At 45.0% G+C, this 21,736-nt stretch overlaps 1 protein-coding gene and 1 long non-coding RNA gene across 2 annotated transcripts; one reads left to right on the forward strand and one right to left on the reverse strand.

The window, feature by feature from the left end:
- Window positions 1-423: 423 nt before the first annotated feature.
- LOC120993378 lies at window positions 424-13,553 on the forward strand. Its single transcript, XR_005777239.1, has 3 exons — window positions 424-608; window positions 4,592-4,594; window positions 13,544-13,553. It is a non-coding gene; the product is annotated as an uncharacterized LOC120993378 (long non-coding RNA).
- On the reverse strand, window positions 5,736-18,916 carry STMN1 (stathmin 1). The gene is made up of 5 exons (XM_040421888.1): window positions 18,815-18,916; window positions 18,062-18,109; window positions 17,156-17,328; window positions 6,191-6,382; window positions 5,736-6,114 (listed from the first exon to the last, which is right to left on the reverse strand). The coding sequence occupies exons 2-5, from the start codon at window positions 18,072-18,074 to the stop codon at window positions 6,058-6,060; spliced, it is 435 nt and encodes a 144-aa protein (XP_040277822.1). The 5' UTR covers window positions 18,075-18,109; window positions 18,815-18,916; the 3' UTR covers window positions 5,736-6,057.
- Window positions 18,917-21,736: the final 2,820 nt, after the last annotated feature.

Below are 21,736 nucleotides of genomic sequence, written 5' to 3' on the forward strand. Positions count from 1 at the left end.
GGCAAAGAGCGTTATCAGTCATGTTAATGCTCCATGTCTCTGCTGTCCGGAGCAGGGCTTGGCTGTCTTTCACGCAGCGGATTACCCACACAGCATCAGCTCGTGTGAAAGAGTCCCACTATTTATCAAGTTTTTGGTGCAGATTTTCATGCACATGAATGGGTGCGGACCACAAACACTTGAGTACAAAAAAAAACAACCTACATGAGGTTTGACTAAACTCATACACTGCTGATTCTGGATTACGCTGGATTTTAGGCTTGAATATAAAATATCTTTAAAAAGCATGGTGGGGATTATCAAGTTTTGCAGGAAAATGACTTGTCATAAATCTGGAATGAGACTAATTAACATGGGTAACCAGGCCCACTTTGCAAAAATAGTCAGGCTTCATGCACATAAACGTTGTGTGCCCATGGCCCGTGTGCACTCCGCATCACGGATGCGGACCCATTCAATTGAATGGGTCTGCAATCACAGAGATGCAGAACGGAAGCACTAGAGTGCTTCAGTGGTGTTTTTGTCCGTGCCGCCGCACCGCAAAAAAAAATAGAACTAGTTCTATTTTTTAGCGGTGCGGACGCATCACAGACCCATTCAAGTGGAATGTTGAATGTCCCGGCAGCCACGCGGACATTGCCCGTGCATCGGGAACCGCAAATTGTGGCCTCAAGATGCAACATGTCACAAAATGTTTGTGCGAGTAAGGCCTCTTTCACACTTGCGTTGTCCGGATCCGGCGTGTACTCCACTTGCCGGAATTACACGCCGGATCCGGAAAAACGCAAGTGTACTGAAAGCATTTGAAGACGGAACCGTCTTCCAAATGCGTTCAGTGTTACTATGGCACCCAGGACGCTATTAAAGTCCTGGTTGCCATAGTAGTAGTGGGGAGCGGGGGAGCAGCATACTTACCGTCCGTGCGGCTCCCCGGGCGCTCCAGAGTGACGTCAGAGCGCCCCATGCGCATGGATGACGTGATCCATGTGATCACATGATCCATGCGCTTGGGGCGCCCTGACGTCACTCTGGAGCGCCCGGGGAGCCGCACGGACGGTAAGTATGCTGCTCCCCCGCTCCACTTTACCATGGCTGCCAGGACTTTAGCGTCCCGGCAGCCATGGTAACCATTCAGAAAAAGCTAAATGTCGGATCCGGCAATGCGCCAAAACGACGTTTAGCTTAAGGCCGGATCCGGATTAATGCCTTTCAATGGGCATTAATTGCGGATCCGGCCTTGCGGCAAGTGTTCCGGATTTTTGGCCGGAGCAAAAAGCGCAGCATGCTGCAGTATTTTCTCCGGCCAAAAAACGTTCCGTTCCGGAACTGAAGACATCCTGATGCATCCTGAACGGATTTCTCTCCATTCAGAATGCATTAGGATAATCCTGATCAGGATTCTTCCGGCATAGAGCCCCGACGACGGAACTCTATGCCGGAAGACAAGAACGCAAGTGTGAAAGAGCCCTAAGCTCAAAAGATCCTCTGAAACCTTTTTTGTAAAAACCTTTTTTTTCCTCATTGCATCAGGTTTGCTACTTTACAGGAAAATGCCCTATAGACCCAAAATTGATGCTGTGGTATTGATGCATTACTTCAGCTCTGAGATTGAAGCTTTCTGCGGCAGTGTAGAAGACATGGGGCCAGATTTATCATTCCTCTGACAGCTCACTCCACTTTCACATATGGCTAAAGTCAGTTTTAGCCAAGTCAGATTTATGATCGGCCCTTTAAGACTGTAATAAATGTGGTTTGACGGTAGCAGTTTATCCGTCAGTAAGCAGCTTTACAAAAGTCGCACGTTTTTATGAAAAAGTCGCATGTTTTTATGAAAAAGTCGCATGTTCTATTAAAAAGTCTCATAAGATAAGCATGGTCCTCACTGGAGTGAAATTGGGACTTTTTTGCGACTTTTTTAAATAGTCCCAATAGTAAATCTGTCTAGAGATTCATTTACATAAGAAGACACGCCCACTTTCAGAAAACTGGCGAGCATAGTGCAGAGCAGAAAAAAGTCGCAAATTTGTGCGCAGTTTTAGCGTTTGGGACTTTTTCACTCCATTATTCTGACCTGAGCTAATGATAAATCTGGCCCATAGTCTCCCAATGCATGGGATGCAGAGGATGGGGGATTTATCTGTGTGATCACCTCTCAGATGTTTATATAGCCCATACAAAAGAAAGCCATTGTTGTAGGTGCCAAACATAGGCAAATATTATAAAGAACCCTAAACTGAAGTGGTCGACCTATGGACAAGGAGGCAGATCCCATGGATAAAGTCGCTCCAGAAAAGGAGAACAGCAACCATTAGTTTATCATCTTCATGTTCTATAGATTAAGCAATTGTGTGGATTTCTGCTGACACCGATGCATTTAGGATCCATTCACACGTCCGTAGTGTATTGCGGATCTGCAATACACTGGGCCGGCACCCCTATAGAAATGCCTATTCTTGTCCGCCATTGCGGACAAGAATAGGAAATGTTCTATTTTTTTTTTCGGGAGCCGCGGACAGCACAATGTGTCCTTTCTGTCCCCCATTGAGAATGAATGTGTCCACAGATGCAGACCCATTCTACGGTTCTACGGACGTGTGAATGGACCCTTAGGCTACATGCACACGACCGTGCAATTTGCGGAACGGCACGGACAGCCTTTAAATATAACTGCCTATTCTTGTCCGCAAAGCGCGGACAAGAATAGGACGTTATATTTTTTTGCGGGGCCACGGAACGGAGCAACTGATGCGGACAGCACACAGTGCTGTGAACATCTTTTGCGGCCCCACTGAAGTGAATGGGTCCGCATCCGAGCCGCCAAAACTGCGACTTGGATGCAGACTAAAACAGCCATGTGCATGAGGCCTTACTGTGTAGAGCTGTCTGCTACCAACTTCTGTTCTAGACAAATATGTGTATATTTTAACTTTAAAGGGATTCTGTCACCAGGTTTCACCCCTGTCAGCTAAACATATGCTGATGTTCAGGGCCTCATCAGGATTCCTAATGTGGGCTTCTAAATGTGATCCGTAGCCTTTATTTTGCTAAGAAAACAGGTTTTACTAACCTGTCACTCAAAGACTTCTGCACCGCCTCCTAATCCTCTGTGCGGTCTCTCGCTCTCCCTCCTCCTGCTGTAAGATATCACGTGTGCACACAGGGCTCTGAGAGGCTGGCGCCAGAGTGCAGGTCATACCTGGGTTGAAGTGCCAGCGCATGCGCACTTCGCTTCAAGAAGCCAAATCGAGAGGTCCGCACGGGCGCATCAGGCAGAGCCCTGTGCGCACGCGTGAGATCTTACAGCAGGATGAGAGAGGATGGAGGGAGAGCGAGAGGCAGCACAGAGGATTAGGAGGCGGTGCAGAAGTCTGGAAAGGCAGCGCTGGGCATGAATGGCAGTGGGTGCGGCGGGCACCTTGCATCCCTTGGGCACCTTATTTCTTTGAGTGACAGGTTAGTAAAACCAGTTTTTTTTTTTTAGCAAAATAAGGCTACGGATCACATTTAGAAGCCCACATTAGGAATCCTGATGAGGCCCTGAACATCAGCATATGTTTAGCTGACAGGGGTGAAACCTGGTGACAGAATCCCTTTAAGTGTAATATCCCATGCTTTACAGTACTCCAAATCTAAACAACCCTGTTAAAAAGGACACGTGGGCACATTTCTGCTTGAATTGAAACCTATAGATACATGACAGCGTGTACCTGCATGTAGTACAGTTCATTCATCTGACACAAGTCTCCATATTGCCACGGCCATTCACATCCAATCTGTGCCTGGAGCAATCATGCAGACAGGAATTCTATAGGGTGAAGCATCTATTCGAACAAGGTGCTGAGACCTAGAGAAACCAGGAGCTTCTCTCAGATTCAGAAAGTTAAGCCTCATTCACACCTCAGTGTTCCACGGACATTAGTACGTGCTCTCCAGGGACAGCACACGTCCCCATTCACTTTAATGTGTGTATTCAGATAGTGTTTTAGCATGCTCTATTTTGTCCGTGTTCACGGATCCATCACGTCCATTATAGTCTATGGGTCTGTGAAAACCACGGATGCCATCTGCGTTCCACTGATTAAGAGATTTGAAAATATTTCAGCTGTGCAGTCAGTGAAACACAGATGCAACAGACAGCAAAAGACAGACAGACCCAACACAATTCCTTCACAGATGCATCACTGACCACCTGCTCAGATTTGGCACGGACACATGAATGAGGCTTTAACCAGGAGCTAGATGAGCCCTTGATCTACTGATCACAGGCCTATTTGCAGGGTATTTACAGGTAGAAGACCCCACCTACCCATCACTCACTATAACCAGCATTGTTTGTTTCGTTTAATTCTCTAGTTCTGAAGTCTCCTGAGGAGTCCAATAATACCAAGATAGAAACCTGGCACTCCCAAAAATTAGAATATCGTGCAAAGTTCATTTATTTCAGTAATGCAACTTAAAGGTGAAACTAACATACGAGATATTCATTACATGTAAAGCGAGATATTTCAAGCCTTTATTTGGTATAATTTGGATGATTATGGCTTATAGCTTATGAAACCCCAGTCACAATTTTGAGGTACCCTTTGCTCAGGGGGTATGGATCAATTAGCTGACGAGTGACACTTTGAGCCTAGAACATTGAACCTTTTCACAAAATTCTAATTTTAAGCTGCATTAATGCAATTCCATTTAATTTGCATTACTGAAATAAATGACTTTTGCACGATGTTATAATTTTCACCTATAGGTCCAAGAGTAGGGCAAGGTTCCAGATGGGGTCAAACTAATCAGGGAAGGAGCTCTGTATTTAGGCATCTTTAGGGATTGCTAGCCCCTTACCCTTAATATGGTCACATTATGGACTTTGACTATCCTATTTATACAGCAGACTTGACCTGGAGAAGTGACCATCTACAATTAAGCACTAGATGGTGTGCAGCACTAAAATGACAAGACCACTGTGGGACCATGGCTCTAAAAACTGGGTCTTATGTTTGTGAGGTAGCATTACTTATTGCTTGAGAATTATTGCTTCCCAAGGCCTCAGGCTACATGCAGTGCGGGTCCACAATACACGAGCACCGGCCGTGTGCATTCCGCATCATGTACCCATTCACTTGAATGGGTCCCCAATCACGGAGATGCAGAACAGAGGCACGGATTGGAACCCCACTGAAGCAGTATGGAGTGCTTCAGTGGAGTTTCTGGCTGTGCCTCTGCACCACAAAAAAAGTAGCACATGCACTACTTTTTTGTTGTGCAGTCAGCTGCGGATCGCAGACCCATTCAAGTGAATGGGACCGTGATCCACATGTGACTGCCCCAGTCTGTGTGCGTGCATTGCAGACCGCAATTTGCGGTCTGCAGCACAGGCACGGAGCCCTTATGTTCGTGTGCATGTAGCCTTAATCAATGATTTCTATCAGTTATTGGGAGTGCAAACAGGGAGCAGGTAAACACCAAACAGGTGCAGACCCTTCCCTTAGACCTCATGTCTGTTGAGCCTCCACTCCTGGTTTTGGCTCACAATCACCAATGAAAAATCTGACCAAAACACTGAATAATGCCAAACTCTGTACAAAATAACCTTTCCTCCTTTTGTTAGGGGTATTTTTTTTTATACATATCTAAAAAGTTTTAATGAAACCCAATTTGTTATTGGATTCAGATTTCAGCCTGGTGCACAGATTTTAGGGTGGCAAAATATTGGTTTTAACAAGTTGCTGAGGCAGCACTTTCCAACAAGTTATTTTTTTTTATTAAGACAAACCATTACAAGTCAGATACAGAGAACCATTGATATTTAAGTGCATTATTTAACAGTCTGAACACTGGTATAACAATACTAGAAAACCCCACACCAAAACTTTCCAGTACAATACAACAGTAACCAGCACAGCAAGACTGGATAAGTGAAAGGCTTTCTTGTTAACCAAGCAAATATGATGCATTTTGTCTGTCTACATCATTACAGCTGCTAAACACATACAGAATAGGGAGGGGGACACACTGACAGAATAAGCTTTGCACCGTTGGGGCGGCCTTCACAGATGCAACTCAATTTTCAGCTTCTTTGGAATCCTTTCCCTTTCTGATCTCTTCCCGATTCTTCTCCTGTGAAGGATAAAAACCATTCTGGTTAGAAAACACACAGAACGTCTAACACCCTAATAGAGTCTACATTACTTACCAGTTCTCGCAATCTCTCCAGTTTTGCTGCAATCTGGGCCTCTCTATTTTCTTTAATGGCTTCCATTTTAGAAGTTAATTTTTCCTCGGCCATCTTGCTGAAGTTGTCGTTTTCTTCTTTAGCTTTCTGCAGAACTTCTTTTTCATGCTCTCTCTTCTCTGCAAGCTGTTTTAAGATCTCAGCCTCGTGTAGCTGAGAAATAAGATGAACATTTTACACACTTAGGATATTAATGCAAGATGAAAAATTTGTGCCTGTCCACCAAGGCAATCTCTTTAGGACAGGACCCTACAATAAATACTACCTCCACTGGCCTACATTAAATTCAGGGAATGCAAGTTCCACATGCATGCTGAGCCCACACTATATTCTACTTCTTGTGGCACCAAAAGAGGTAGAATAGTGTGGGCTCAGCATGCATTACCTATTATGTGAGAAGGTCCTAGATTGGGATTACTAATGTGAGGCACATGGAAGTCTGAATTGATAAAACTGTATGCCTCACGTTCAAGTTTTTTTTCCTGGGATTTAAATATGTATGACCCTTAGTTTAGGTAATCAATATCAGATAGTCAGGGGTCCGGCACACCCAACGATCAGCTGGTTGAAGAGAAGGCCAGATTACCTACTATTAGGGCTCATGCACAGAAATTTATTTTCTTTCAGTGTCCATTACTTTTTTGGCAGACCCATTCATTTCAATGTGTCTGCAAAAAAATAAAATTTTATATAATATATAATTTTCCAGTACCATACAGAAAAGGATAGTACTGTTCTGTAAGGGCCAGCTGTTCAGGTCTGCAAAATACGGAATGTATTTTTTTGCAGACTACAAAATACAGTTGTGTGCATGAGTCCTTAATTGAGGCATGTAGTTTTATCAGTTTGTACCTACATGTGCCTTACATTAGTAGTAAGTAACATGATCATGTACATCACATTAACCATGTTGTCCATTAGGTGGCGAGGTATATTATGGTGTTAAAGGGGTTGTTTGGGTTCAAAGCTAAACCTGGACATACCCATAATTTCACCCAGGCAGCCATCTTATCAGAGCATTTCATACTCAGGTTTTTTTATTTTTTATTTACAACACTGCTGGGTGGAGGAGTCTGCCCAGCAGTGTGTTCAGTGACACCACAGGCTCTGATGGGCTGGCTTTAGCACTGCCCTAGCTGCTTTACAGGCTAGGGCAGCGCTAAAGCACACCCAAGAGTGCCGGTGACATTCTCGTGCTCACTGCTGGGTGGAAGCTTACGCCTGGCAGCCCAGTAAGTCACCAGATCTCCTCAATGCCTTTGCAGGGCAATAGAGAGCATCAGAGCATAAAAAGCTCCAATGCTTTTGTCAGGGGGGAATTCTGGGTGAAAATATGGGTGTGTCAGGGCTCAGCTCTGAACCCGGACAACCCCTTTAATTTGGAACCTCCATGTGCCTCTAATAGTGACACCATCACTAACCCCATGTTGCCCATTATGAGGTACATGATTGGAGTCTTACTACTAATGTGAGGTACTAAAGTATGACCATGTGCCTCACCATACTACACATCCCTGTAAAAACAGCAGGAAACATCTGCAGGAAGTTCCTTCTGGGTATTGAAGGACCCGTGATGTCATCGCTATGTGACCAGTAACATGTAGATCATACTGGTCACATGGAGATGACATTAAATGTCCTTTAACCTATGCGCATGCAGCACTGCAAGGACCGTGTTGAGTCTTTTTCCCCCTTCGTTCTCATTGGTGGCAGTGGTCAGCACCTCTGTGCGGCTGCTATGAAAACCATGGTGTGTGCTGCACTTAGCACGTACAAAGTTCTCCGACAGGAGCCACTACTAAGCTGGACAGTAGAGAAGCAAAAACACAGACACACATTGATGATTGATACATGGTGCAACCCAATTCTGGTTAATAGAAGAGTCCCAAGTTGGGGACTGGCCTTTACAATTCATGGTTTTGTGCAATTTCTGCACAGATCTGCTTGAACTGAAAACATAGCTTTGTACTGAAGTAAACATTCATTGGTTAAAAAAACCTGCAAATTCCATGCTGAACTGTACCTTTATAAAGCATTCGTGTGAACTGGCACTTTGAATTAGAGTTCCCAAGTCATAAAAGCTCCAATTAGCAGACTTAAGGCTCATGCACACAACCATGCCGTGTTTTGCAGAACGGACGCCAATAGAAATGCCAGTTTGTCCAAAAAATGGACAATAGGACATGTTTTTTGCAGGGCCACGGATTGGAGCAACAGATGCTAACAGAACATGGAGAGCTGTCCTCATCTTTTGCAGCCTCATTGAAGTGAATGTTCCACATGGCTCAGATGCAGACCCAAAGAACATTGTGCATAAGCCCTTAAACTGAGCAAGCTCTAAGACCTGTTATCTGGTGCTTGCACCATCTCCTGAGACCAGAAAATACAAACATTTTCTGCCACTCCACAGAGGGCACATACCAGTGCTATATCCAACAAACCCTTATGAGGTGAAAAGGATGCTCAAGTGCCACAGGAGCTTATTCACAGCATTAGCACTTACCAGTCAGCTGGAAGCCATGACACTGGAATGGTGGCACTGTCACAGGGAGAGTAGCTTTTTGTAGTTAAAAAAATATATGGTGCTCACTTTAGTCTTGGACAGACCCATTCTCTGGGTCAGTACAATTAGTGATATTAGTTTTTCTGGTGTTTTATTAAAAACTGAAAAAAAAAAAAAAAAAAAGGGAGGGTTTCTTTGCATTGCCATATTCTAAACCCCATAACCTTATATTTACAGAACTGTGGGAGGGTATTTTTTTGCAAGGTGATATATAATTAGTACTGATACCAGTTTGGGATGTGTGACATGTACACCTGTTTGAGGGAATGGGTTAAGGTCCAAACTGCACCAAATAAGGTCTAATATACAGGTAAGAACCATGCAGATTCTGCTGTAGTTTATTCATGCACATTTCCCAAGTCAAAAAGGGTAAGTTACGCTTAATGGTAATTGGTTTTTCCCATAGCCTCCACAATGGCACTCACAGGAGGGTGTCCCTTCCCACAGGACAGGAAACAATGCCGGAGCACATGATTTAAAAGGACTCTTCCCCTTACCTATTCAGTCAATAAGAGGACATGGAAGTGATGCAAGAACAAAATATGTATTAACCATTTGCAAATGATGCAATTTAAGAGACAAAAGGAAAAAAGGGAGGGTTGTGGAGGCTATTGAGTGCTGTTGTGGAGGCTATTGAAAAAAATAATAAATAAAGTTACCGGTAAGAGTAATTTACCCTTTTCCCTGGCGCCTCCACAACAGCACTCACAGGAGGATTACCAGAGTAATCAATATTAGGGAGGGACCACGGCAGAAAGGAATGTGGCTAAAGGATAGGTCCCTGTTATTAAGAAGGTCTAATTTATAATGATATGAGTCATATAGGGCTTGCCCACGTGGCTGCCCTGCAGATCTGGTCTGAGACTGAAGTAGATTCCGCCCAGGAAGATGACCGCTCTGGTAGAATGGTCATTTATCCTGGAAGGGGGAATGAAGATTCTTTTGGACATAAGAAAAGGCAACTACATCTCTAATCCATCTGGCTATAGATTTGCTGGCCACCTGTCTGAAGTTTAATGGTGGTATGCAGGTAGGATAACTCTTCTCACATGCAGGTTGTGGAATTTAATCTCTTTCCGTAGTTTGAGATTGCAAGAAGGAAGGTAACAAAACTTCCTGTTCACAATGAAACCTGGAAATCACCTTGGGAAGAAAAGCAGGGCAATGTCTGAGAATTATGCGGTTGTCCAGGACCACAAGACAGAGGCTTGCGAGAGAACGCCTGAATTTCTCCAATTCTTCTAGCAGTGGTTATTGCTACAAGAAAAACTGTTTTGTAGGCAAGCATCTTTAAAGAAATCTGTTCAACTGGAGGTTCTGTTAGAACTGAGGAGGACCAAGCTCAGGTCAAGAAATGCTTGATGAGTGGGAAGTCAGTCAGTCTCTTATCCAGGAAGGCACTTAAAGCTGAAACCTGCACCTTGTGTTGCAGGCCAGAGACCCTTATCTAATCCCACCTGTAAGAAACCTAGAATTTGAGGAATGTCTGGAGAAAGGTGATTGAGGACAAAAAAAAAAAAGCTTTCCAGGTCCTTAATTTTTGATGTTCTAGGCTTTCAGCTCATCATAGTAGAGATTACCACATCAGTCAACCCTTTTAGTCCTTCAAGGCGAGGTGTTCAGCTGCAAAGATTTATCCTGGGATGAAATACTGGTCCTTTGTGAAGAAGGTCCAGGGTAGCTGGATAGGTCCAGTATACTCCTGCTGACAGCCTGAGCAGCAGGGGGAACCAAGACCTCCTTGGCCACAATGGAGCAATGATTACCTGGGCTCCTCACTCTACCTTCATTAGAGTTCTTGGAATCAAACTGAAGGGAGGGAAAGCATAAAGAGCTATTGGCCATGGCTGGAATAGTGTGTCTACCCAAAACAGTTGGTCCTGTGGGGAAAGCAAAACCTTCTGATCTGTCTTACCCCTTTTGGCAAATAGATCTAGATCTGGGACTCCATCTTTTGCAGATCTGTTGGAATATGAGAATTCAGTGACCATTCGCCCTCCTTCAAAGTCTGACAGCTGAGGAAGTTGGCCATTACATTGTTCTTTCACATGAACTGCGGTTAAAGAGGACCTTTCACTAGATAAAAAAAATTAAAATAAAAAAATCGAAACTAACTATACAGACATGGAGAGCGGCGCCCAGGGATCCCTGGGCGCCGCTCCGTTAGCCCGGTATAGGCGCCGGTATCTTCACATGTTAGGCTCCACCCAGTGGAATCTGCCAGCATCTCCTTCTCCCATGCTGTAGAACTGGCCAATCACTGCACTCAGCTCATAGCCTGAGAGAAAAAAAAAAAACTCAGGCTATGAGCTGAGCGCTGCGATTGGCCAGTTCTACAGCATGGGAGAAGGAGACACCGGCAGGTTCCACTGGGTGGAGCCTAACATGTGAAGATACCGGAGGCTATACCGGGCGAACAGAGCAGCGCCCAGGGATAATAGTAAGTGCAGGGAGATCCCTTGGCACCGCATGTCTGTATAGTTAGTTTAGATTTTTTAATCTAGTGAAAGGTCCTCTTTAAAAACAAACAAGATTTTTCTGCCCAAGGAAAATAAAAAAATAAGTCCTGAGACACTGCCCCTAGGGAACGGCTTTGGTTCCTCCTTGCTTGTTCAAGTAGGCAACTGCAGTGGTGTTGTCTGATAACACCTTTACATGTTTGAGATGGAGTGAAGTCAGATGATTACTTTGTAGATGGCTGTGAGCTCTTCGATTGGAGGAAGTCTGTAACATATGCTCCCCCCGCCCCGAACTATTCTCCCTCCTGAATGGCTGCCCCATCCCAAACTGCTTGCGTCTGTGGTTAAGACCATGTTTTTTTTTCCTGCCTCCAATAGACACCTGCCTGCAAGTTCTTTTCCACTCCACATTAAGGATCTTTACAGAATTTTGGATGAGAATGAGCTTTTCTAGGGCAGAATTTGTTCTGTTCCAGAAAGACAAGAGGAAGGCCTGAAGAAGCCTCATAACTGAGCCCATCTTCCTGACAGGATTGTAGCCGTCAGAAGGCCTAAGATAGTCATGATGTTCCTGATGGAGGAAGTCCTCTGGCTGCAAAACAGAGAGACTGACATAGATGTTTTTTTTTTCTAGGGGCAAAAAGGACATTAGAAGATGAGAATTTAAGAGTACTCCCAAGAAGAGCTTCTTTTGGTCTGGAGCTAAATTGATTTTTTTGAATTTTATAATCCACCCCAGGGTGCTAAAGCACTTTTTCACTTGAAAGGAGGTGGGTACTTGGAACTTTCTCTATGGGTGAAGCAATCAGGAAGTCATTGAGATACAGTACAATCAGAATCTGCTTTAGATGTAGTTACTTCATGACCTCCGACATGATCTTTGAAAAAAAATCCTTGGAGCAGAGGAGAGTCCAAATGGGAGGGCTCCTAAATGAAAATTGTGTAGTTGGTCCTCCATGAAGACAGCAATTCTTAAATGGGCCTGACATATTTGGACATGATAGTAAGCGTCCTGAGGGAGTAAGTTAATTGTGGATTTTTATAGTTTCCATCTTGAATTTTTTGTATATGATGGATCTGTTGAGGGATTTTAAATTATTAAATGGAAGGATTTGTTCAGCTTTTGGACCAGAAATATTGGAGAATAGAAACCTGCCGTACTGATCTACTGGAACCGGAAGTAGTACCTTTTTGTTTACAAGGGAAAAGATTTCCAGTTCTAGACAAGACCTTTTTGAGGAAGTTTGTTTATAATAAAACGATCTGGGGGAGGGGGAAGAAAACTCTAGTTTTAAGCCCTCTTAGGGTAGACACTACCCATGGGAAGGCTCCCATTTTCTCCCAGGCCAAGGTGAAGAAAGTTAACCTTCCCCCGACATGGCATCATTGTGGGACGTGAGGAGCTTTCAGGATTGAATAGGAATCCTCATCCTCTACTCCTAGAAGGCTGCCACTTCCTTGACCCTTCTTTCTTCTGATCCAGACTTTTTGGTTCTGAAAGGACTGTCTGATGAAAGTAATGGCTTTTGAGGGGAATTCCTTTTTTCTCATCCAAGGCCTTTTCAAGAATATCGGCTAACCCCGAGCCAAATAAGCCATCTCCCTCACAGGAGATAGCGCAAAACCATTTTTGACCCAGCGTCACACCATGTACGAAGCCAGATTTTTCTACGAGCCGCAATAGACAGAACAGCTGACCTTGCAGAAAATCTGAATAGGTCTGCATATGCCAAAAAAATTTATGCCTTCTTTAAAAAACAGGCAAGGAAGATAAGATCTCTTCCCTCGGGGTACCAGCTGCTAAGTGCTCTAACCGATTTAGCCAGACTGATAGAAATCTGGTTATGCGGGTAGAAGCAATACTGGGATGCAGCATGGAAGTATTTGTTTCCCAGGCTTTCAATAAATTCTGGACTTCTTGTCCATGGGATCTCACAAGAGACCCATGTCCTCAAACAGCAAAGAGGTCTTTTTTGAAATGCGGGCAACAGGGACATCGATCTTTTGAGTTTTGTCCCACAGATTAGATTCTGTGTCCGCAAAGGGATATTTCCTTTTAAAGGAATTTGTCAGAGTTCTTCTTTCAGGATCCCTCCATTCTCTGGATATCAGGGATTTTATGTTATGGATGGGGAAGACCCTTTTTCTTCTTTCCCCAGCCCCTGGAACATTTGATCCTGGACAGAACAGGTTTCTTTCACCTCAATGTCCATAGTGGCTCTTATGGTTTTTAGAAGAGTCTCTTCAGGCAGAAACAAGGGTCTTCCTGAGCAGTCATCTGAGGAGGCAGAGTCTGGATCAGATACTAACTCTGCTTCATCCAGCTCAACTGAATAGGTAAGGGGAGGAGGCCTTTTTAAATCATGTGCTGTGTCGTTTCCTGTCCTGGGGGTGAGGACAACCTCCTGTGAGTGCCGTTGTGGAGGCACCTGGGAAAAGAGGGACATTTCAAAAGCAAAGAGGGACTTGGGGCAAAAAGAGGGTCAGCCTCCAAATTAGGAAAGCTTGGAGGCATGCCTTTAAAGCAGCTCTATCACCAGGATCAACCCTATAAAACCAGGCACATAGCGTAGTAGGGTTGATTAAGCCATTTAATTAAAACTGTACCTTTATTTTTACTGTAGGTGCCAGCGTTCGAGAAATTTAGACTTACTATGCAAATGAGCTGTTGCTCCAGAGACACCCTCGGTGCTGAATACTAAAACCTCTTTCCTTCAAAACGCCCTCCTCCCCTTAGATTTGCCAGCACTAGACTTCAGATGTAGTGTTGAGATCTTGCACCAGTGTACTGAAGGAAATTGTGCCTTCACTTCTGGGTTCAGTAAAGTGAAGAGCACATGCGCAGTATACATCTTTGCTGCTCTTGAAGCAGCAGAAGACAGTGCTCATGTGCCATTCTAGAGCATGCGTACCAGTGTGAGATTTCAGCACTAGTCCTGAAGTCTAGCACTGTCAATCCAAGGGGGTGTGTTGTGAAGGGAAGAGGTGTTCGTATTGAGCACCAGGGGCATCACAGAAACAGTAATCATACCGCATAAGCCTGCCTCCTGTTCAAAAAGCTCATTCGCATTTAAAAAAAAAAAAAAAAAAAAAATTGGCATCTTCTACTTCCACTAACCTACCTAAGCCTGATAACTCCAGGGCAGCACGCCCATAACTCATTACTAATTGGTGTCCAGCTATTGCAAAGCTACAACTCCCAGCAATGCCTGGACAGCCTAGAGCCATTAGGGCATGCTGGGAGTTGTAGTTTTGCAACAGCTACAGGTTGAGCATCCCTGCCCTACACTAAGCAATTAGGTTAATTCATAACATGCAGTTTTAGCAGCTCCCTAAATACACATCTTTTTAGGTTAGCCTATTGCATCCCCTCATCTAACCCTTCTCCATTTACCGCCATGCCTTCAGAAATATGCCTTTAAACCATGCTACGGTTTTATCTTTTGCCCAGTCAAAACTACCGAACTGAAGACATCCTGAACGGATTACTCGCCATTCAGAATGCATGGGGATATGCCTGATCAGTTATTTTCTGGTATAGAGCCCCTGTGACGGAACTCTATGCCAAAAAAGAAACGCTAGTGTGAAAGTACCCTTATATCTTCTCCATTGTGCCAAGATGGCCAGACCATTGTATAAGGGCTCATGCACACAAACATATTGTCTTTGTGTCAGTTCAACCGCTCAATGGGTCAGAAAAAACTAAGTTACTCCATTGTGCAATTAATTTCTGTATTTCCATGCTGCAAAAAATAAAAACAGGTCCTATTGTCTGCAGACAAGGCTAGTACTGTTTTATTAAGGGCCAGCTGTTCTGTTGCACAAGATACAGAATGCACACCGATGTCATCTGTATTTTTTGCGGACTGCAAGATACATACGGTTGTGTGCATGAGCCTAACACAAGTACTTTTTACCTATTGCTTCACCCCATCTCAGATGGTAAGCTCTTGCGAGCAGGACCCTCATTCCTCTTGTTTTAATAGTTATTAGAAGTTTGTTGCCATGTTATTTATGACTGTTTGTTCTTGAACCACCTGATTGTAAAGTGCTGTGGAATGTTGGCACTATATAAGATTATTATTTTGTTGGAATTTCTCCTGAGCACCAGAACCTACAGCAAAAACAAAAGGTATTGTTTTAATCAGCTTCAACTCTACTAGGCTATATGCCTTGTGACAGGTACTCTTTAAAGGGGTATTCCCATCTCAGACAGTGGGGGCATATAACTAGGATATGCCCCAATTGTCTGATAGGTGCAGGTTCCAGTGGTGGGACCCGCACCTACAACGATAATTGAGCAGGTAGAGCTGTGGCAGGAGGACCCCAGATTTCCCGGGGTCCATCCACCACCAAGCAGCCCCTGCTCCTATACATTTCTATGGGCCAGACGGAAATGGAGCCAGCACTCAGCTATTTTCGGAGGCCCCATAGAAATAAATGGAGGGCGGCTGTGCAGTGCACCCTGTGTTCATTTCCCTGCTCAGTTCTCATTGTAGGTGCGGGACCCGCACCTATCAGACAATGGGGGCACATCCTAGCGATATGCCCCCATTGTCTCAGATGGGACAACTCCTATAAGGCCTTGTCTACATAGCTATGGTTTTCAAATTCATTAAAAGGGTATTCCACACCCCTAGTTCTGTTCTGGCCCCTTTGTTGACAGTTGCAGAGCTGTGGGGGCATGTAACAATCTGAGGGTGTCAAAGGCTGCCTTCCCCTCTCCCAACAAAGCAAAGAAGTGAATAAAACTGCTCCCCTCTCTTTAGCGTGATTGCTGGGATACTCATGTTGGATGTGTAGGACTACAAGTCTCAACTATACAATTCAGTGTTTGCTTATATCTTTGTGCAATTGACTAGCAGAGTGCTGTTACCTGTAGTTCTACTAATCCAAGTGTGTTTTAGCCAAGGTAGCGTGCACCTGCGTTCTCATTTACTTATTGTGGAGGTGCTGGTTCGTTTATTTTTTCCCTATACAATACAATGACACTGCTGATCCACAGGATCTTCCCCCAAACTCTTCTTGTACAATGCTCTGCAGACAGCACTAGAGTACAGAGGAGAGAACTCCTCTGGGGTCTTTGTCAGCTCTATGTTTGCAGCAGGGAGGGCGGATCCTGAGCAAAGCATTTATCTCCTCAGTGTCTGAAGAGGAAACCCTGCAGCTGCTCAGTACCAGAGGCAGAGCCTCCATCCCTGAGTGTGTGCTGCTAATGGTAGAAGGGGTTAAACTTTGCTGAAGAATCCAGTGGGAGGAGATGCAGAGCAGACCAGGCCGTGCAGGGGGGGTTAATTTTGGCTCCAGCATGCACAGCAACATTCCCACTGTAAGGTTCCATCATGGTTGCCAGATTGCAAGGAAACTTGGAGATTTTGGCGTCTGAAGTACTTCCAGTAGATGTAACAGAATGAAAGGAGACAGGCCTCCAGCAGATCTGCGATCTAAACAGCTGTTTTACAATATAATCTGCACAAAGAATCAGTGGTGGTTCTGCGGGCATATTCAGTTTTGATCTTGTGTCAAGACAAGTACCTTTCAAAACTCTTGGTTAAACCAGTTTATGATTATTTTTATAAGCACTTGATGAGAAAACATATGGGATTTCTCTTTCTCCAGAACCCATGACAAGCACCCATTTAATTCATTAATCCCTCCCTGGCGCTTGATTGATGACAACTGTTCGTCTTTCCCCCCCAAAAAAATGACAATAAAAAAAGGAAGTAGAATTTTTATAAAATTGCATTTGCATGGCTCCTACTGATCTACTCTGAAATCAACACTAAAGGAGGTGGGTGTTCCCTTTTAATTGCTGAGGCTTCCTGTCCAACTATGCAGGCGGATCCATCTCTCTCCATGGGCTGTCATGGGTTCTGGAAAAATCTAACAGAAGATACCACTCACCTTGCGCCTCTCTTCTGCTGCTTCCAGCTTCTTCTGAATTTCTTCTAATGAGCATTCCTTTTTCTTTGGGGAGGCAATCGCAATATCTGGAGCTGCATCAGTAGATGGGGGGCTAAGGATCAGCTCAAATGCCTGACCAGAGGCACGCTTCTCCAGCTCTTTTACCTTAATATCTATATGGAAAGAGATAAAAATAATTGTGTATTAAAAGGGACTAAGGCACTCCTAGGGGTGGGGGGGAGGAAAATGACTTCTGGCTACACAGCTTCTGACTGGCTATTGAAATAATTAACCACCAAGTTTGTGAATCTGGTATCTACAAGCTAAGCAACAAGGCAAGCAAAATTGACATTTATAAAGCAATTAGAAACAAGATATTAACAGAAAATAACGTGTGAACCAGCTTTTCTGAGAACAAGTAATATTTAGAGAGGTTTTCACCACCTCAGAGACATTGGTGACAGTTTGGATATGCCACCAATATCAGATAGAAGTAGAACCTGCATCCATCTCCAGAAGTGAAGAGCGGTCTCACAGGTGGCCGTGCATGCGCAGTGTGCTCTACATTCACTTCCAAAAATAGCCAAACGCCCTTGCTCTGCTATTTTTTGTAATCTCCATAGGAGTGAATGGAGAGCATATACACTGGTCGCTCTTCACTTTTGGGGGGCTGTTCTGGAGGTCCAAGAGGTTGCCACCATACCCAACATAGGTGGCATCAACAAATGAGTATGAAGGACGATAAAATGAAAATTTGGTAATGTCATCTACTTCAGCCTTTTGGTGCTACCATGACAACCCCAAAGAGGGCAAGGCTGGAAAGATGCTGGTCAGACAATGAATTCTACTGCCAAGGATGTGGAGAGAATTCACAAGGCTTTATTAACAGACATAACAGCGTCTTACCAGCTTCGGCCATGACTGAAAGTGCAAGTGTCGCTCAGCTACGGGAGACTGCAAGAAGAAAGAAGCGTGTTACTGACTGTACAGGCAGCCACAGACACAACCAGCGAAGCCGGGCAACGAGTGGCGCACATGCGTCACGTGACAAAAGGGGCGTGCCCCACCCATCATCCCCACGAGGGTACCACAACAAAAAAGCGCGAAACATAACCCACGTGACCCGCAAGGAAGACTAGCTGCGTCACGAGGAGCCCGAGTGCCACACCCGCCAACCAGCTACTGGATGTAACAGTACAGCGGCGGCAAGAAGACAGTGTCAGGCTGCGAGGGGCGGAGCCAGGCTCTGCTCGACCAATAGCTAGCAAGGCGGGGCCAGACACTACACCTGAACAAAGCAGGGAGCGCGCCTATTATAGCCAGCTCTGTCAGACAGCGTATTAACCCCGCAACCTCCCCGCATGCATGCTGTGGTACTGCGAGCGCGCGCCTCTCCATCTCACACACATGTACGCACCAGCTCCCCACAGGTGCGCTCACTATGCACGGTGGTCACACGCAACAGCTGCGTTTAGCGAGCAAGACGCTAGAAACAGTCACTTAACGGGTGCGCTGGGCCCCACACGAGAACGGCAGTAACCCATCACGACACCGCCTTAACATAAGCGCCCCCGGTGCACTCATCTTCACTCAGGCACAATAACGATACACGAGGTAAAACCCTCTCACAAGCGCTCACCACAGCCGTCCAGCTCTCACCTGTCTCTGCCGATGAATACCACACGCGCTCTCAGCAGCAACGAACAAAAGCGCCCACCACAGCCACGTGACCTGCTATGCGCGCCCCTCATTGGCCGAGACACTGTCTGTCACCCCGCCTTCTCCAAATACCGGCGGCTGCAGCTGCAGGGGGCATCAGAAGACCAACCAATGCCTCCCCCCGTGTTTGATGGACTCGCCCTGTGCTGACTGCTAGTCAAAATATACATCATTGCACATCCTCTATACACCTGACATGTCCTAGGATGTACCATTACTCGCGGGTGTCATCCTCTACCATGTACCTGGGTGCTGTCTCTCTGTTAATTGCAGATAGCAGTGGGGGGTGCTCTGTACCCGTGTTATCCTGTCACAGTATGGGGAGGATTTTCATGTAGGTGTGAGGATAAGCAGAAGGGTGGGCAGCTATTAGGCTACATCTACACGATGAGATTTGTCGCACGACATTTAGTTGCACTAATGTCGCGCGACAATTTTTATAATGGCAGTCTATGGTGTCGCACTGCAACATGCTGCGACTGCCACGCAACAGTCACAGAAAGTCCAATCGAGATGGATTTTTCTGCGACTTGCGTCGCAGTCGCAGAGTGTTGCAGTGCAACACCATAGACTGCCATTATAAAAATTGTCGCGTTCATTTCAATGGGTCCGCAAAAAAAAGGAATGTACTCCGTATGCATTCCGTTTTTTCCATTCCGTTCAAAGATAGAACATGTCCTATTATTGTCCGCATAACGAACAAGTATAGTACTGTTCTATCAGGGGCCAGCTGTTCCGTTCCGGCCCGCAAAATACTGAAAAAGCCAATACGGTCGTGTGCAGTAGGCCTAAGGCTCAGTTCACACAGCTGATTTTCAAAATACACGCATAAAAGATCAGCTGAATCCAAGCAGATTTTTACACCTCACAATTCTTCGTGTTTTTGACGCATTTTCAGGCAGATTTTTTACTTTGTTAAATTCTGTAGTACATTTCCCAAGCCTTTTTTCTGCCATGTTTATGCACGAAAAGCCGAGCAGATGTGCACATCGGAAATGCTGCGGTTTTTTTCTGCTTCCCATTCATTTGAATAAGAAATCCGACACCTGATTCTGCCATGTGGAAAAAAGAAGCATGTGCTACTTCTCATTGAAATGAATAGGAGGCTGTTTTGAGGTGTTTTGGAGCTGATTTTGAGGCAGAAACGATCCAAAATCAGCGCCAAAAACTACATGTGAACTGACCCTAACTGTTTTTTGATGCAGTTTTGCCCCAGATGTCACCCTTCATTAGAGAAGGGAGAAATCTATAGCTAAAGGCTCATGCACACGTCCGTTGTTGACTGGCGCCCGTATTGCGGCCCGCAAACAGCTGGTCCACTGTATACAGGCACCGGCCATTTGTGCACCACATCATGGATGTGGACTAATTCACTTGGGTGAATGAGTCCTCAATCCGGAAGGTGTGGTGCGGAACTGAGGCACGGAACCCCACAAAAGCGCTACAAATGGATGCGTCCGCAGACGGCAGCCACATGGTCAGTGCCCATGCGGTCCGCAGCATGGGCAAGGCTGGCACATGGTCGTCTGCATGAAGCCTAAAACCGTAAACATAATTGACATACTGCAGATTTGTATATCCGCACGGCAGGTTAATTTCCACCTGGAAACAATCCGCAGTATACGAGATTTGTATAATCACACACTTTGCTGGTACTGTATTACGCGGCAGTTTATCTGCGCAGGAAAAACGCTCGTATTACAAATGTGTGCAGGTCGCCTTAGGTTTCCTGATGCCAAAATCTGGAGTCGATCATAAAAAGAAGGAAAGTTTAAAGGACAGATATGACTTTCCCCTTTTTATTCACTGCCGGCTTCCAAAACAGCATCCTGAAACGTGAACACGTAGCCATACCCTTTTTTTTTTTTTTTTTAGGAATTCCTAGTTTTTGTAAAAATACAGATGCTAAAAAACTGTTAAAAAAAAATATTTACTGTGTGAAACAGACTCTTAATGAGTTCTCCAAGAATATAGGGGGAGATTTATCAAACTGGTGTAAAGTAGAACTGGAGATTCCTCCTTTCATTTTGCACAGCTCCTTTGGAAAATGAAAGGTGGAATCTGATTGGTTGCTATTGGCAACTAAGCCAGTTCTACTTTACACCAGTTTGATAAATCTCCCCCATAATGTCGATAGCTGATGCTTAGGATAGGTCAATTTTTAAAGCAAACATGTTTCTCCTGGACGATGTGAGATCAGGATAAGGGCTCATGCACACAAGCTTATTTTGTTTCCCGTTCTGTTTTGTCCTATTCTTGTCAGTTTTGTGGACAAGGACAGGCATTGTTAAAATGGATCCTCAAAAAAAAACAACAATCCAACACGGATGTCACATGGATGTCATCAGTTATTTTATTTTTTTGCGGACCGCAAAATACATATGGTCATGTGCATGAGCCTAAGGCCTCATGCACACGGCCTTGTTCCACGGCCGAGAGCGGTCCGTGGTAACCCGGCCGGGATTCCTGCTGACAGCAGGATGCACGGCGTCATTGGTTGCTATGACGCCGTGCGCTTCATGCCGCCGCTGCTGTACAGTAATACACTCGTAATACACTGCATGAGGCCTTAAAGGGATTCTGTCACCAAGTTTTGGGCTATAGAGCTGTGGACATGCACGGCTAGATCACCGCTAGCATATCCGCAATATACCTGTCCTATAGGGCTGTGTGCTTTTATTTTCTTTAAAAAAGGGATTTTATAGATATGTAAATTAGTCTTGAATGTGTCCAAAGGGCTGTACTAACTTTCCTGGAGCCCAGCCGTGCCCAGCCACGCCCGCCTGTGAAGGAGCCCAGCACCGCCTATGTCCTCCGAATCTCCTCCTTTCATCAACTATAGATTGCCGTAATCTCGCGATG

The sequence above is a fragment of the Bufo bufo genome, chromosome 3, assembly GCF_905171765.1.
Source record: "Bufo bufo chromosome 3, aBufBuf1.1, whole genome shotgun sequence".
Taxonomy (NCBI): domain Eukaryota; kingdom Metazoa; phylum Chordata; class Amphibia; order Anura; family Bufonidae; genus Bufo; species Bufo bufo.

Bases quoted from the DNA above. Each gene is read 5' to 3' on its own strand.
- STMN1 (XM_040421888.1), bottom strand. The intron at 6,383-17,155 runs GTGAGTGGTATC...CTTATTTCTCAG, and splicing joins CAGCAGAAGAGAGGCGCAAG to CTACACGAGGCTGAGATCTT. The intron at 6,115-6,190 runs GTAAGTAATGTA...TATCCTTCACAG, and splicing joins TGGAGAGATTGCGAGAACTG to GAGAAGAATCGGGAAGAGAT.